General features: G+C 37.6%; 2 protein-coding genes across 3 annotated transcripts in view; both read right to left on the bottom strand.

Annotated features, from left to right (window-relative positions):
• Positions 1 to 17,445, bottom strand: part of HSPA14 (heat shock protein family A (Hsp70) member 14) — a 691,631-nt gene that overhangs the window by 13,333 nt on the left and 660,853 nt on the right. The window contains exons 4-11 of the mRNA XM_050803222.1: positions 17,341 to 17,423; positions 8,929 to 8,977; positions 8,695 to 8,800; positions 7,792 to 7,882; positions 6,294 to 6,398; positions 4,753 to 4,914; positions 3,009 to 3,164; positions 1,341 to 1,443 (exon numbers count right to left, since the gene is read on the bottom strand). Of these exons, the coding sequence (XP_050659179.1) occupies positions 1,341 to 1,443; positions 3,009 to 3,164; positions 4,753 to 4,914; positions 6,294 to 6,398; positions 7,792 to 7,882; positions 8,695 to 8,800; positions 8,929 to 8,977; positions 17,341 to 17,423 (855 nt within the window). The remainder of the gene's footprint in view (positions 1 to 1,340; positions 1,444 to 3,008; positions 3,165 to 4,752; positions 4,915 to 6,293; positions 6,399 to 7,791; positions 7,883 to 8,694; positions 8,801 to 8,928; positions 8,978 to 17,340; positions 17,424 to 17,445) is intronic.
• Positions 10,586 to 17,410, bottom strand: MSANTD7 (Myb/SANT DNA binding domain containing 7). Of its 2 annotated transcripts, none has more exons than XM_050803265.1 (2): positions 17,341 to 17,410; positions 10,586 to 14,107 (listed from the first exon to the last, which is right to left on the bottom strand). In XM_050803265.1, the coding sequence occupies exon 2, from the start codon at positions 14,025 to 14,027 to the stop codon at positions 13,584 to 13,586; it is 444 nt and encodes a 147-aa protein (XP_050659222.1). In that variant the 5' UTR covers positions 14,028 to 14,107; positions 17,341 to 17,410; the 3' UTR covers positions 10,586 to 13,583. The 2 variants fall into 2 exon arrangements, with proteins under 2 accessions (XP_050659222.1, XP_050659221.1); XM_050803264.1 differs by lacking the exon at positions 17,341 to 17,410 and adding an exon at positions 14,630 to 15,337.

Below are 17,445 nucleotides of genomic sequence, written 5' to 3'. Positions count from 1 at the left end.
TACTCTAAGGAATAATCCTAAATATGATAAATGCCTCTGTATAAAGACAGGCATCATTCTCTTACAGGGGAGGAAAAAACCCAAACCCAGGTGTCTACAACAGGACCACAGTGAAAAATTTACAGTGCGTTTCCTTTTTTCGGACATTAGCAATCTATTCCAAATTGTGTTTATAAAGACTATAGTAATGTGGGGGGGGGGATTGGTTATATTATATAAATTAGGCAAAATTCAAAACTGTACATACAGAATTAGAACTGTTATTAAAAAAATTCACAAAACTATAGCTAGCAAACACACCTATGCATAGAAGTTACACGAGTTAGAAATACAGCTGCCTTTTGGTATTTTCTGAATTTTCTTACATGAATACTTCTTTAATAATGAAAATTTTAAAAATCATATACATTTTATTTTTATTTTATTTTTGAGATGGGGTCTTGCTCTGTCCCCAGGCTGGGGTGCAGTGGTAGGAATCACGGCTCACTGCAGCCTTGACCCCTGAGCCCAAGTGATCTCACCTCAGCCTCCCAAGAAGCTGAGACCACAGACGCCCACCACCATGCCCAGCTAATTTTTTTTTTTTTTTGTAGAGACAGGGTCTCACTATGAAACAGCCAAGGCTAGTCTTGAACTCTTGGGCTTAAGCAGTTCTCCCTCCTTGGCCTCCCAAAGTGTTGGCATTACAGGCTTGAGCCACTGCACCTGGCTCGTTTTAAATGGATAAAAAGAGTATGTTCAATGAAGAGAAATAATTTTGGGAAATAAAGAAAATACTAAATATTTGAATTTTTTAGAAAGTCTAAAAATATGTTCCTAAGCAAGGAGCGGGAAGCAGCCTGGTATACTAGTTATGAGTAGACACAGGAACGATACTGGGTTACATCTTGGCTCTACTACTTACCATGTGATCTTCAGGAAGCCACTTAATCTCTGTACCTTGGTGCCTTCACTTACAAAACTAGGATAAATAATAGTGCTTACCTTGGGGATAAATGATAATGCCTACCTCAGAGTTATTGTGAGTATTCAACAAGTTAATATGTGTAGAACTCTTGGAAACAGTGCCTGGCACGTAGTAAGTATTCAAATATCTCTCTATCTATGCTTACATATAAAAAATACACTGGAAAGGAATTATTCTGTTTTGCTAGGAAACTGAATATACAAAAATGAGTTCACCAGAGCCATTAATCAAAATTTCATCAATTTTTCCTTATTCATTAACACAATCTAATACTTAAATGCATAAACATATTCTTTCAGTACCAAGAGCTATTTCCTAAATTCCAAGTCTTAAACTATACCTAAAATAACTAAGAAAAATGTAAAAGCATTACCTTGTTGATATCATCTGCTGTAAATCCACTTTGATCTAAGAGTCCTCTGATTGCTTCTATACACTTATTAAAAAGTGGAGAACAAAGAAGTTCAAATCTTGCTCTGTACACACATACACACACACACAGAGAAACACACAGACACAGAAACAAGAGAAAGACAAAACAGGGCTCAGTACAATCAAACAAATATCACTTTTCCTTTTCTTGTGAAGAGTAATGCCAAAACTTAATATGATAGTTCTCTGAATGACAGGTTTACCATCAGAATAAGGTATTAGGTAAGAGTGGTGCAATATCATGGAGAGAGGAGGGTCTAGGTCATTCACCTACATATGTATGAAGATAAAATCAAATTCAAGTGAAAGCCCATCTTGTTTATGGTCTACTTATAAGCTTCCAAAAAATAAAAAATCTAAAAACACATACCCAGCATATAGCATTCCCAACAATAAACCTATTGAACCTAATCAAACCATCATTTGAAAGTTTGTCATTTTTATATGTTAAAACTTTAAAAATTATTTCTAATGATTTTCCTTGACAGTTTGAGACTATGTTGTACATAAGTTTAGTCCCTCTGTACTCCCTGAGAAACTTGAATGCTGGCAGGTAACAAAGTTTTAAGAAAAATTTGTAGTCATGAAAAATGTACTCCCTAATCTTCATACAGAACTTCTTAAATGCAGATGAATGGCTTAAAAATTAATGTTATCTCCCTATTAATATCTATAATCCTTATAGATAGTAAAGCATACTTTTATGGTTGAAATCTTTGTGACAAAGGAAAAATTTCCCTTATGAAAAATTATAAATTTCATTTCCTTCTTAATTACTGATTAACAAAGCAAATATATACCGAGGACATGGACAAACTTAATCCTAAGGAATTCTGGAACTAGGAAAATACACATACTGTATCCAAAAAGAGATTCTAATTCAATGCAATGCCTTTTCTATCTTTTGAGTTGTAGCCTGAACTCTTTCTTCAAAGATCTGGAGCATAGCTGTCCAACAGACCTTTCTGCCAATCACTAGCCACATGACTACTGAACATCTGAACTGCAGCGAGTGCTACTGAGGAACTGCATTTTTAATGTTATCCTAATTAAGTTAAATTTAAGCAGCCACAGGTGGCTAGTGGCTCTCTTGTTGGGCAGTGCAGATCTAGAGTCTTCATGAAGGCCTGGGGAAAATGAAGAAGCTAAACTAAACAGATGAAAAGAGAATTTAACCAAATACAGTCAGTAGAATCCTAAAAAAAATAAGATCCTACAGACGTGGAAATTTTCACTATGCTTCCAAGTCACCTATTATGTTGTTGAGGGGTCTGAATAGGCTGTATCATTATTATTAGCAAATATGCAACACAAAGACTACAGCACTTCCTCCCTTTGTACTTTATCACTTGTAGGATCTAGGTTGAAGGTTCTAGGATGCCTTCACACACTCCTAATTGTAGCCATAAAATAACAGGGCAAGCAATCACAACTGATGTAATTACTCGGGTAACAGCTACTTAGTCTGACAAAAACTGGACCCCAAAAGTAAAGACATTATAGATGGTTGACAAATTTCAAACAAACAAAAACCCAAAGTAAGAAAATTATACCTAAACAAACATGTTCTTGGAATTTTTTTTAAAAGTTTTTTGAACTTCAGTTTTACCTGGACACATTGCAATCAAAATCTTGACCTTCATATAATGAGTCAAGAAAACAGTTGGCACTTCCCAAGGTTGACAAAGAATGTTTTGCTACTTCAGCACTGTTCATCAATTTCATCATGGCTCGCGCATTTCCTTTCACATCGTGTTTGAAGGATCTAAATTAAAAACATAGCCTTTGAGGTTTAAAATTACTGGGCCATTTACAATATTGTAACTAAAATTTGGATAATCCTTATTAAACAATAATAAATTAGTGAATCAGGCCAGGTGCGGTGGCTCACGCCTGTAATCCCAACTTTGGGAGGCTGAGGCGGGTAGATCACCCGAGGTCAGGAGTTCAAGATCAACCAGGGTCAACATGGCGAAACCTCATCTCTACTAAAAATACAAAATTAGCTGGGTGTGCATGCCTGTAATCCCAGCTACTTGGGAGGCTGAGGCAGAAGAATCGCTTGAACCTGGGAGGTAGAGATTGTAGTGAGCCAAGATTGCACCACTGTACTCCAACCTGGGCGACAAGAGCAAAACTCTGTCTCTAAATAAATAAATAAATAAAATAAATAATAAATTAGTGAAACAATATTTTATTCCAGATTTCAGTATTTCTCTTCGAATCCCTCTAAACTTTCCTAAAACACTCTGTGCAATTAAAGGGGTCACCTCAAGAAAAATGAAGTACCAATTTCCTTAATACTCTGAATTGCTATATTACATAACCATGAACTGCTGCATTATGTAATTGTAATAATAGGCTGTACTCTGAAGAAAGTAGAGTAGATACCACCCTTTCCCAGGTGAGGCACAGAGGTTAAAGGAGATTTATGTAACTGCGTCAAAGTCTCCTATTTTACCCTTTATAATCACAGCACAATCACTGTTTAATGGCATAAAATTATTTGTCAAGCATTAAAAAGAAAAAAAAACCCTACAAGTCTTTCTTCACATAAATTTGACACATACAACAAAATATGTAAAATTACATTCCACCATCTCCAATATGAGTTCATTTTTAAAACTTCTTACTAAATAGTGATGAATGACTTTGTTTAAACAACATCTATTTTATAACAAAAAGCAATATAGATCTTTATCAAACAAGTGAGACATTATGACTTTTTCAAGACTTCTTCAACCAATTAGGTCAAACTGGCTAAAATACCATTTCAATTACTTTTTTTTTTTTTTTAGAGCAGCAATACCCAAAAAGTATAACCTTTACATATTTGACTTTTGTAACATCCAAAAGGGTTAGAATTTTGGAGTAATTATACTCAGTAACAAGGCTGAAATATTCCTAGCAGCAGATGAGTAATTAAGATAAATACTCTGTACTCTGTAAGACAATAACTTACTGGAATATGAAGATAATGTAATGGAATCTTCACCAGAGCCAAACTTTTAAAAACTGTTCAGAAGGCAATGAAGCCTCAGTGCCTATACACTCCTTTATCCAGACAGAAGAGCACCACGTGAAGAATTAAAATCCAAGTTCATGCAGTTCAGTATCTAATGGTCTCTTTACACTAAGTGAAAAATCCAAGCACACTGCACTAGGCAGCCTGGCCTCTGAATTGCCTGGACAGGACATTATAACCCTAGATATGAAAATATCCAGTTTCTAAGCAATGAAAAAAACTACATCCTGCTTTGCAGCAGGATAACTTAAAATAAATTAGGAAAAAAAATAAAATATCTGAAGGAAAACCTCAATCAGAAGGTATTATTCAGGCCATTAATACTCACCTCTGGAACTCAGAAGCTAGATACTGTGCTAAGGTTTCTGTGAAATGTGCACCACCGATGTTATCATCAGTGTTTGTTGAAAGAACCCGATATATTCCACTGTTAACTTCCATGACGCTGAGAGATAAGGATGTTCCTCCAAGCTTAAACACCAAAATATTGCTTCAAGAGAAGATAAAGTTATCAGGGAATAACATTTTAAAACTAAGTTGGATATCAGAAGTCACTTAGTTTAATCCCTTTAAACTACAAATGAGGAAACGGATAATCTCAGATGAATAACTAAGTTGTCTACAGTCACTTATTGACAATCAAGCCTAGATTCGAGACGTTCTGCATCCAAATCAAAGTTCTTTTTTACTTAGTCACGTAGATACAACTGTATTCTTCTGAGTAAGGAGTTCAAAACACGAACTTTTCAAAGTAAATCAAGAGATTTGTGATTATAGTGTATTTTAAGAGAACTGAACACAGAAATTCTATGTGTTAATATTATGCAAGTTACTACTGCAATTGCATGTTCTGTAGATATATTACATATGCAAAATTAGGAGCTAATTCCTGATTCCCCATGTATTAAAACTCATAATTTGATATTCTCACATTTATCTAAAAATAATTCCCTCATGGTGTACACATATTTATTTACTTAACTGGGAGATACGAATAATGAGGTGAAACAATTACGTAAAATTAACACGGCATCTGAATTAACTTCTCTAAAGTTGAACGACTATCTATTCTATTAAGACATATTGACAGCTATATTAGGGATAAGTATGTTCTAGTATTTCACCATTAAAAGAAGTCTCAAAACCTCATGTTAAATTTCCCATCTCCTGCCCTGTCAAATGTATATAACAGTATCTATTATTTGCAAACATGTCTAATAACTGGAATTGGCAGAAAAATCAGCAGTGTGGTAGCTTAAGTTAGAAACTGGCCAGGCCAGGCCGGGCGCGGTGGCTCAAGCCTGTAATCTCAGTACTTTGGGAGGCCGAGGCGGGTGGATCACGAAGTCAGGAGATGGAGACCATCCTGGCTAACATGGTGAAACCCCGTCTCTACTAAAAATACAAAAAACTAGCCGGGCGTGGTGGCGGGCGCCTGTAGTCCCAGCTACTCGGAGGCTGAGGAAGGAGAATGGCGTAAACCCGGGAGGCGGAGCTTGCAGTGAGCCGAGATCGCGCCACTGCACTCCAGCCTGGGTGACACAGCGAGACTCCGTCTCAAAAAAAAAAAAAAAAAAAAAAAAGAAACTGGCCAGGCCTAGAATTTTCAAATCTTCCCTCAAAAAAGGGACAAAATGAGGGCAATACGACAAGGGCATAAAAGCTCAATCTTCTCTCCCATTATGTTTTTCCTGTGCTTTCCTAGGACATCTTTCTCAACTACTTGAAAAACTCTAGGAAAGAGTCTGTTTTTCCATCCAGAAAAGTTGGGAACCACTGCATTACATAATAATCTTTACCGATATAATCGCTATAATCTAAAATGTTTTCTGCACTCAAAAAACTTAAAACTTCAAATATGACCTTTACCTTTTTCCATTAGGGGAGTCTTGTCCAATTCCATAAGCAAGAAGAGCTGCAGACGGTTCGTGGATTAATCGCAAAACATTAAATCCAGCAGCTCTAGCTGCTTCTCTGTGAACAATTTGCTTTCAATAAATTTAATTTATCACATGTTCAATTCTACATTTTTAGAAATGCTCTGCTAAAGATTCTATACAAAAGCTACTAAGATTTCATAAGTAGAACATGAAGGATAATGATCTTTAGAAGCAAGAATATAGAAAACAAATGAATGACTATAAGAGATCACTTTGTTTAAAATTGTAATCTTCAGAGCCCATATTCTTGACAAAGCAAGCAAAAAGCACATATACTGAGTAAGAGAAATAAAGCTCTCAAAAATGTCAATGTAAAAAAAAAAAGTTCAAAAGACGAGAGTCTTTTGGGGCTCTCAGAGTCTAGGACAGGTGTCCTGTCTTCATGCTATCCAGAACTTCCCCATTCAAAGTACTTGCCACACTTTATCATAATTATCTTGTTAATTCTGTGACATCAGAAACCATGTCCTGTTTATCTCTATTTACTCAACCTTCAATACAGTGTGGCTTAAACAGTAATGAATACATATTTATTGAAAGAAAAAATGCCTATGAAAAAACTGTAGAAAGACAAATTTATAAAACACTTGAAATTTTCCAATTTCTTTAATCTAGTGTTCAGTTTTTAAAAGTAAATAAGGCAATTCTCTGCCTCAGAGGCAACTTCAACACCCAGAACCTTGTATGAAACTCTATCCTGCATAGCAAAGGCATAAAAGCATACCAATACATTTGCATAATGACCTGTAAAAACTATAACTTTTTTGTTTAGATTAAGATCTAAGGTGAAGAAATAATCACAAACGTTTTCTAAAACTGCACATGTAATTCCCACATAAACCTTAATTACAGAAAACTAGTCAAAGAGATTCATAAATGTCAATTTAACCAGGTAATTTAAAATGTTTCTGATCAAAACAGCTGAGGGTACACCATATTTAATTTTATGTTCTCTTGGCATATGTTTTTTTGTTTTTTGAGACGAAGTCTCGCTGTCACCCAATCTGGAGTGGAGTGGCGCGACTTTGGCTCAATACAACCTCTACTTCCTGGGTTCAGGCGATTCTTATGCTTCAGCCTCCCGAATAGCTGGGATTATAGGCGGCACCACCATGCCCAGCTAATTTTCGTATTTTAATAGAGACAGGGTTTTGCCATGTTGGCTAGGTGGGTATCGAACTCCTGACCTCAGGTGGTCTGCCCCTGCTCAGTCTCCCAAAATGTTGGGATTACAGGCGTGAGCCACCACACCCAGACTCTTGGCATTTCATTAAAAAAAAAAAATACATATTAATGATCATTACCTTACTAAATTATTTACAAATACAATTTTATTGCCTAAGGTACTTTCAAATATAATGTTAGCTTTTACTATATAGTGATTTTGTATTTCCTTTAAGCCAGTAAGATAAACCCCATATACTTACCCAAGAGCATTTTTCTGCTTTTCTCCGAAATCAAATGGGACAGTAATAACTACATCATTTGCATCTGAGCCCAATACAGAATGTGCCGTTTCTGCATATTAAAAAATATAAAATTCTGATGACAGAAAAAAATGACAAGTGATACTTTCTGAGGTTTATTAATTTATGACAAAGATCTCACTAAACATATTTCCCAATTCACTTCCTTGCCCCCATGTCAATTTTCTTCTCTGCGCTCTTAAATCATGCAGCACTTCTGGTGGTTTTGGTGATATCTTTTGGACACAGAATCAGCTTTCCAAAGACCCTGGCTCTTAGGCTTTAGTATCAACCATCTTCTAAATTAGACTGACTCCATGGAGAATAAGCTCCTAACGCATATGTGTGAAGACACAATGTCATAATGTTAGTTCTCTACATTTAAAGACTGCCTTCCATCCCCCAAATTCTTAACATCATTACAGGGCTGAAGGGAGCCTTATAAACAATCTATTCCAGAATTTCCCAAATTGTTCGACAGAATACCACTCGGCTCAGAGCCTTTCTCTGAACTGCTAATAAAAGCAGACCTACTTAATCTGCCTAAATTATTGTTCACAGAATACTGTCAATCTTGAAGTGCCACTATTCACCAAGCTTACTTGGCCACTAAATAGGTTTTGAACTCTTATTTGGCCTAATCCATTTATATGACTTATAGGGAAATCAAAGTCAGGGAAGGCAAGTCATCAAGGGCACATAGTCAATTAGTGCCCCAAACAGGTCTACAGTTTATATGTCCTTACTTATCTGTTCTATCACTCTGTTTCTCCCAGGATCTAAAAATACCTCTAACTTTTCTTTTTTAAGGTCAACTTTCAAAAGATCATTAAAGGTAACTATTAGATATCTTTTGCTAAATACCTTTCATTTTACTAAATATCAGTCTGACAACATCTTCTGGGTTAACAAATCTTGTTTCTTCTCCAGTATCTATTTCATATCGTAATTTCCCATTTTTTTCAATGACCTATAAAATAAAGTATAATTATGCTAAATAAATTTTAATAAAAATGCAAAGTTTCAAATCAACATTACATGTTATGACCTTGGTAATTACTCTGTGTAACAGGGAAGCAATAATAGAACCATACTCACTAAACATTTACTTTCCGTGATGTATTTCTGAGCTTGCGGATCATTGGAGCTGTCCATAAAGAAAGATAAAGATAGCTAAGTATTAAAATCAGTATTGTAGATATATAAAGTTTAAAGAAGACTATATTTCTCAATATCACTGAACAAATATTAAAATATTAACAAAGTTATTAAGCTGCTTAACACTAAGTCTTCAAATATTACAGAAGATAGAAATGGAGTATTTATAAGGGTTATAGTAATTCTACTAAAGTACTGATCTTTGCATTTGAAAATAAATAGCTTTCGTATTCTGGCCTTGCTATTAATAGATGCTATATATTTTGAGGTGACTTTTTATAATATCCATGATTTTATATCATAGTTTCACACCTGTGATTCTGAAGACCTAACCACTGAGATGAGAAGGTTGCAAACTAAGGGCAAACCAAAGTAGCTAAGACCATCTTTTGTTGCTTGGTTTCTGAACACACACCAACTCCAGAAACCAAAAGGTTGAGCAAACTATGAATGCTGTTTATAGAAAGATGCAGAGTACTATAGATATGCATATATAAACAGATTTAAGCAACTTATGCAGACTACAAAATGTTTTCATGTACATTATCTCAATTTATCCTCACGACACCTAATTGGGTGGGCTTGGCAGGTATTATTTTAGAGAAAAAGAGCTTCAGAGAGGGGCAATAACTTATAAGATAACAAGGGGCAGAGTCAGTACATGAGCCCAGGTCTTCTCTATCAGACTACTATTATTCATACTTTACCAGGCTGCCTCCCACTCATCTTGTAAATGATCACAGTACTTCTGTCCCTTGAGCAGGGATAGAAATCTGATTCTTGGCTTAATGTCATCTAGAAATTAAGATAAAATAGACTAGTATCCTTCCATTAAACCCTTCTTCCAAGGAGCTGTGACTTCTATTTGTTTAATAAGATAAATTGAAAATTCATAGTGGCTAACTGCTGAAGGGTTACAGAGCATCTGGAGACCTTAACTTGTTAAGAGGCAGACAAAAGGGGTTTAAAATGGACTAATTTGGCTTCGGACTCTGGAATACTTTCAGGTTCCTCATACTTCCTTCTCTATCACCTAAAATATCAATAGGACAGGAGATAACTAACTAGCTTGCCCAAAGTCACACAGCTAATTAATGGCATAACTGGCTGGCACCCAGACCTTCAATACAAAGTTTAGTATTCTTTCCATTAAACTCTTTGCTTCTTCCTTTTCCTAAACTCAGTATTTAATATTAACTATATGCCAAACACTGTAGGAGTAGGAAAAAAAGATAAAGTGTGCTCATGGTGGGTTCTGCACCAATATTAGAATTTCAGCATGACACTTTCTAGTTCTGTTTTCTTTAGAATTTAAGTCAACCAGAAAAATTTATACTGTTATGTGTAGGCTGTCTACCACCCAGACAAGATAATTTGCCAGGAAAGATATTTTACAGAATTTGTAGAACTCTTAGAAATGGAAAATTATTTCTCAACTGCCGTATAAAGAGGGCCGCTGTCCTCTGAAGACAGAAAGTACATATAGCTCCAAGGGCCGCAGACAGGCAAGACACTTAGCAGAGGAGAAAGCAAAGCAAAGAATGGAGGCAACAAAGAACCACAGACATCATCACAAAGTAGTGGACTGATCCGTAACTACATACAAGTGAAAACTTTATTTGTCCACACCAGGATTACTGAACAGAAAAACAAAGGTGGTGGGAAGTTGGTATACGTAGCACCTTATTTACACGATGGACTTGAGGAGGCAGTTAATCCTATGGTTGTGTCTCACAACCTTTATTAGCAATGCCATCTTCTCTTCCTCCTCCTTCTGAAATATCCCTTATGGTCAACAGCACACAGGCTTGGCACACACCAGCACTAATGTGCTCGAGTCTTTCCCCCACTTGTTACATGACAGTGCATTACACATCTGAAAGTGCTCTTACATTCATCTGTTCCTTTGATCCTCACAACACCCCTGTGAGGTAGGTAGGACAATTATGAGTTTCCCACTCTATAAATGAGGAACCTGAGTTATGGAATGCTGGAAAGGCTTTTCTAAGGGGGTTCAGGTAGTAATGGTTGGGTCTACCACATAGGCAGATTCCTGGCTTGCTTTCTTGCACACTGTCTCCCTGTATTGCAGTTTTCCTCCCCTTAATAATTTTAGCCTATTTTCCTGTGTACTTATTCAAAACCTTTCCCTTGACTTTTATTCCCACATTACGGTTACTTTACCCATTGAATTTCACAATACTACATCCAAGTATTAATTCCACTTCTCTTCCTCAGCACTCCTTTCATCTCAAAGAAATCCTTGTCTTATGCACTTAGCTACCATTAATAGATTTATAGAATACAGGCCTAACTCTCCGTCAAGTACTTCTGTTTTTTCAGAAAATCTACCTACCTACCTATAATTGACATATATCTTTCCATATAATAGCCTAAGACAATTGAGACAATGAATATAGCTGTATCCATTTCAATGCCTTAAGTATATGCTCTTTTAAAGCAGAGTCTGTATGTCTGGTGTGGTGCTTAGAAGTTCATGAGCATATTAATAAATATTAATACCAGAGAATGCTACCTTACAATTGTTACCAGTATTTCAAATATACATATGCTGCTGTGACAGAAAATATTACAATTAAAATTTCATTTTCTTTTTGCCTTTTATTATGCTATTTCAAAATTTTTTGGAGCTGAAAGGTACTAGGAAAAAAAAAAATCTAGTACAAATCCCTCAATCTGGAGATGAAGAAATTGAGGCATGAATTAGATGGGCACGGTGGCTCACGCCTGTAATCCCGGCTACTTGGGAGGCTGAGGCAGGAGAATCGCTTGAACCTGGGAGGCAGAGGTTGCAGTGAGCCAAGATTGCACCACTGCACTCCAGCCTGGGCAAAACAGTGAGACTGTCTCAAAAACATAAAAAATAGTAATAATAGAAAAGGGCAAATGATTTGTCTGATGAAACAAACTGTGACAGGATTCGAATCCAGGAATTCTAACTAGATTCCAGCATATTCTACCACACCAGCTGCCTCACACCTCCACCCCTGGCTTGGCAGAGCGGCTTGCTTGCTGTCTACTCATGGTTCTGGGTACGTTCCCACTGCTGCTCTGACCATTTCTCCACCCATGTGCATTTCCAGCATTCAGCTAAGCACTTGGGGCTGCAAAATAGAAAATAAAACCTCCCCCAACATGCCCACTCTTTGTTTTTCTTTTTTTCCAACTTCTAGATTATGGGAAAACTTTTTAAATCCTAAGGATTCCTATTTGTATTCCTAAAAGTACTAAGTAAACCACTAAAAGCTTTAAGTTAGTTTAATGACAGAGATTAATGTCTTCCCTTCTAGAGTAAATCGGAAGTGTGGCTTATCACCTTCATCTCTCTCCAAGTGTATGTCTGAGGTTGGGAGGAGGCTCATCTGTTCAGGGCTAGTGCTTAAAAGGAGTCATCTATTGCAGGCAATCTTTATCCACACCATCCTCTACTGTTCCCAAAGTTAAAAGGGAAACAAAGCTGTTCTCTTCCACCAGATGCCATTAACTACATAAACTTCTGTCTACAACATCTGAGAAAAAGGAATCTTGGAAAGCTCAAAAGTAAAGTTTTCTAGGGCTTACCCTGTATAACATACTAGACAAAAAAATAACAGAAAAGAATGAAATCAGCTAAAAAGCAGATTGGAAACTGATATAATCTGAATTGTTTCCACAATGTTCTAATGGCAACCGAAACTTCAAGATGTAATTTAGGCATATCAAGGGACCCAAATAATATGAAATGCAAAGAATTTACATACATTTAATATTTTATAAAATGGCCAATATTTTATATTGAAGATTATCGATATAAACCATAACACACTATGGTGGCTCCCTGGCACTTCTTATTTCCTTATATTGATAAGAGACTAAGAACCAGTAAAATGAAGGCTAGAAAGACAGTTTGACAAGAGTGCTTACTAGTAGATATGTCAGAGACACAGTAGTGGAAACGTAAGAGATTAAGGTACAAATACAGGTTGTGCTTATACTAGTCTAATGAGCCACACAAGGATTTTAAAAATTAAGATTTCAAACTCCATGAAGCAGTCAAGTTAGACCAGCAAAGGAAAGATTCAAGCAATGAAGTCACAGTATACATCCATACTCCTGAATCTTGTAAACTAATGTGCCTTACCTCAGCCAAGGCCATATGCATTAATAACTTAAACGTGTACAGTGCTTTTAAACTTTTAAACTCTTTCACATCTATGAACCATGTGATCCTCACAACAACCCTGTGAGGTAGGCAGGGCAGGAGTTATTATTGATCCCCATTTTACAGATGAGGAAACCGCTGGAGAGAGGTAAAGTAAACTGCTTCACATCTGTGACAAAGCTACGATGAACCAGCTCTCTAGAACATGGCTCCATTGTTTTCTATTAGGCCACCCCTGGCATTTCTGAAAGGTCTTCCATTTGGTGGAGAATCTTGGGAAAATGAATTAGCAATTATATCTGTACTATCTGGATATACATGGTTCATCCATGTTTTTTTCTGAGGACATAGAAAAGGAGCCAGGGATTCAGAAGGCAGGTTTGGAAAATAGACTTCTACCAGTTTAGGAAACAGAGCCTTTTGTAATTGGTTCCTAGCTTTTGGTATTCGAAATCAACCTCTGAAGCAATTTTTCAAGGCCTAGCTGAAAAGCACCAGTTGCCTCTTCCACTGCTGTTGCCAAACGTCTGACTGCGATGACAGCATCCCTGCGGAGCTCATTGGCAGTGTCTTGCTGAGCACTGGCCTCCTCACCAATAGCAATCAGCCTGTCCAGTTTTTCTTCCTCCCGCTTTGAGAGTTCTCGTGCCAATCGCCTGTTTTCTGCCAACTCGGCTGCAATAGTCCTGGCCACTGACCGCCTTCTTCGCCTTGCCCACCTTGGAGGGGGCTCACTGGTCAAGGGCCTATCCCCACCAGAAACAAAACCAGCTCTCGAAGAGGAGACTGGAGTCTGCGGTGTGGAGGCTACCCCAGGAGTGCTGCGGCTGGTGCTGGTGCAGGGGCTAGGCTCCCCAGACACACCCAGTCTGGCCATGGGGCTGCTCTGACAGGGAGCAACTGCACCTCTGAAAAGGCTGTGGGAGCTGCTGTAGCTGGGGGTCCCTTGAGAGCACCCTGAAAAACAAAGCAACAATGTTGCAAAGAGAACATTCCTGCTAAGGGAATGCTTGGAGCCAGCAGCAGAGCTAAGACAAATTATAAACCTATGGTTGTTCCTGGAAAGCCTCTTTCCACCAGGGACTGGGAAGAATCCATTTCCTTAATCTGGACATTGTGACCTGTTTAATTTCACCTCTAAAACTTCTCCCTTGCCTTCCTGAACCCCTTTGTACATAGCTATCCAACCCACTCTAGACCTACACATTCCTAACTACCCATTATTAATAATGCCAGAACTAGTTTGGTTCTAGAGAGCACTTCTTCTAGGTTTAAAGAGTTCTAATACCTTATGTTGCTATGGGCATAGCTTTTGAAAACCTAGAACCCTTTAGCTTACTATTAGGTTTTTAAAAAGGTGCATGGGGCAGAATGAGGCAGAAACAGGAACTATGCTGAAGAGGACACTATCCAAACAGACACGGCTGTTTAGAGCCATGTGACTCTGGGACCCGAATCCTTCACATGCTTAGGAGTTACCTGCACCCGAGGATTCATCCCAGGAGTCCTCGAGGTCACTGGTTTCTTGTATCCGGTCACTGATTCTTAGCTGACAATCCTCATCTGATTCCTTAACTGTTTTCAACATAGGCTGATGATCAGCTGCCTGAGTCCTTTTTGATTTTAGAATGCCGGTTCCCTCTTCCCCTGGGGCGTCAGAGGCCACTAAATTCTGATCACAGTGCTTGGCCCAAGCAGCATCCTCCATTAAGTTGTCTGGGTCAGTCACTATCTGATTTCGGAGAAGCTGATCCAACGTATCATAAAATGGACAGTGTGGTGGCTCACCCATACTTGTGGCATGGGCAACATAGGCCTTTAAATATAATGCCTTCAGAACTTTAAACTTGGAACGGCACTGACGTTCGGTGCGGCGGAAGCCCTCCTGCTGCATTCGCTTAGACACAGCCTGATAGACATCTGCATTGTGATGCACAGTCTGGAGGCGCTGAATATACTCTGCCTCGCCTAGTATGGAGAGAAGAGTTCGTGTCTCCTGTCTGGACCACCGGATGCCCGCACTGCTATTGGCACTGGCCATTGTGGGTTGGAAAGGAGGGCTGGGCAGCTTCTGGACAGCAAGGTGCAAGTCTGAAGGTGTGGGGAAGCTCTGTGTGCTCTCAGGATATCTCCAGGATCTTCCCTCTCAGGGATAATTGCTGAGAAGCCAGGTCCAAGGACCGCATTTCTGGCTGGAAGGCCACAGGGGAATGAGAGTTACAGGAAGGGTGTAAGGATAATTTTGGCAGCAAGTTAAGTGATGCTACCTGTTAGTAGGTCATAAACAGGCATGAGGCTAAGACTGAGACAGCCCAACTTCGGGAGTTCACCCAGGGTAGACACTGCACCAAGGACCTAATGGCTTGGTAACAAAAGGGCCAAATGCTTTCATGGCTGAGAGTTGGTACAACAATGGATCTGTAAAAATCACCCTTGTCTGGTGAGCAGATGGGCTGGGAGGGAAAATCACCTGGACCACGAGGCAGCTAACTCTAAAGGAGTCCAAGCATGACCATGGTATAGCAATCTGAAAGATGCTCAGTCTTCACTAATCATAGCACACTGTGGCTCTGTGTTACCCATCTGACTGTCACTATGGGCCAGAAAAGTGAGTTTAAGTTGCTCTGCTAATACAAAGCTTTTTTGTACAATATGGCAGAAGAAAGCCACATAATTACCATAACCATCTGCCCCCAAACAGCAGCATAAAACAAACAGTAACATATTGTTGGCTACCAGGGGAGAGATCTATGGAAATATACTGTATCTGGACTGTATCAATGTGAGCATCTTGGTTGTGACACTGTACTATAGTTTTGCAAGATGTAACCAAGGGGAGAGGTGGTGAATCCAGTCATGTGCTTGACATTTCTGTATTATTTCTTACACAGCAGCATAGGAAACTACAATTCTCTCTAAATAAAAAGTTTAATTTAAAAAAGCAAACAAATATATTGTTGGCTACTCAGTGATTCAGGCTTCAAAACCCATCTACAATTCTTTTTTCTACACTTTATGATTTGAAAATATTTGACACCAACTTATATTTAATATGCTCAGTACTTTGTCAACAGGTAAAAGGATATGGGGATATGTTTATTGTCACCAAATATTGAATTATCTCCAAACAACTATAGTTTTTGGCTTAGTGCATAAATATCCTAAGGAAAAAGATTAATATCAAGTTCAATTTAATTGAACACAGGTAAGAGATACAAAATAAGATAAACAGGTAAGAGATACCTGTATAAATTTAATCTATAATATCCAAATTCTAAATCAACACAAGGACATTTTTACTTACATTCTCACTAAACAAAGTTGAAAGAAAAGAACCTGGGGCAGAGGGTGAGGAGACCTGATCTACAGTCTTATCCAGTTTACCCCCTAACCTAAGGTAAAAATTTCTTTGTACCTTGATTTTCTCATCTATAAATGGGGAATGATAGTATTTGCCTTGACAATTTTACAAGGATGTTGAGAGGATTAAATAAAATAATAGATGTGAAAGCACTTTGAAAATTTAAAAACACTCTATCAAGTATTACTACAGTAGTGAAAATGAAAACCCCTAATTATTACAGCAATCTATAATTTCAGGAGACAGAAGTCTGGGGAAGCAAGCCTCTTTTAATCTTCTAATTAAAGTTACAACAGATGATTAATCTGATTCTTACATAAGATGTTAATTTAGCTGTTACTCTAATGATTAAATTTGTAAGTCCAATGGAAAAGTTAGTTCCCAGAAAGTGTCACAAAAGATCATGAGGAAGAAAATCAATAGTGTCTACATCTATTATGAACAATTGTAATAGATTCAGCAAAATTCAACCACATTATCAAGAAGTCTTCAAATTCCCACAAAATCTTTGAAATCCTCTCAGTTAAAAAAAAACTAAAAATGTGAACAATCCAAATTACCACCTCTGACACAAATTACCAAAATTAAATGAATGTTAGCATTTATCAATACTAACAGACCTGTCAGCAAGAAACTAACATCTGAGTGAATCCCATACTGGAGAAGATCCAACACTAATAATCAAAAGACACAGCCTACTGGGAGTACTCTCTAATGACTCAGTCATAAAATGAAGAAACAAACTATGCTGTTTCTAGTTTCACATTATGCTTAGAATTTATGAACATGTTTCTATTACTATATTTAAAAGTATCATTTGATTCCATACCTTCTGCCCAGGATCTGCTTTACTTTCATTACTGTATTTGAAATATTTCTTATTCTACTTTGTTTTGCTGCCAATCCAACAATCTGAAAAATATATATATATATT

This window comes from Macaca thibetana, chromosome 9 (genome assembly GCF_024542745.1).
Source record: "Macaca thibetana thibetana isolate TM-01 chromosome 9, ASM2454274v1, whole genome shotgun sequence".
NCBI lineage: Eukaryota > Metazoa > Chordata > Mammalia > Primates > Cercopithecidae > Macaca > Macaca thibetana.
The sequence above is the reverse complement of the archived record's forward strand: the minus strand, read 5'-3'. Positions and strand labels throughout refer to the sequence as shown.

What these genes read in the sequence shown, in the direction of transcription:
- MSANTD7 (XM_050803264.1), bottom strand. Translation starts at nt 15,191, where the DNA reads ATGGCCAGTGCCAATAGCAGTGCGGGCATCCGGTGGTCCAGACAGGAG. An exon ending in GGATGAATCCTCGGGTGCAG is followed by an intron (nt 14,108 to 14,629) that starts GTAACTCCTAAG and finishes TTTGTTTTTCAG; the next exon opens with GGTGCTCTCAAGGGACCCCC.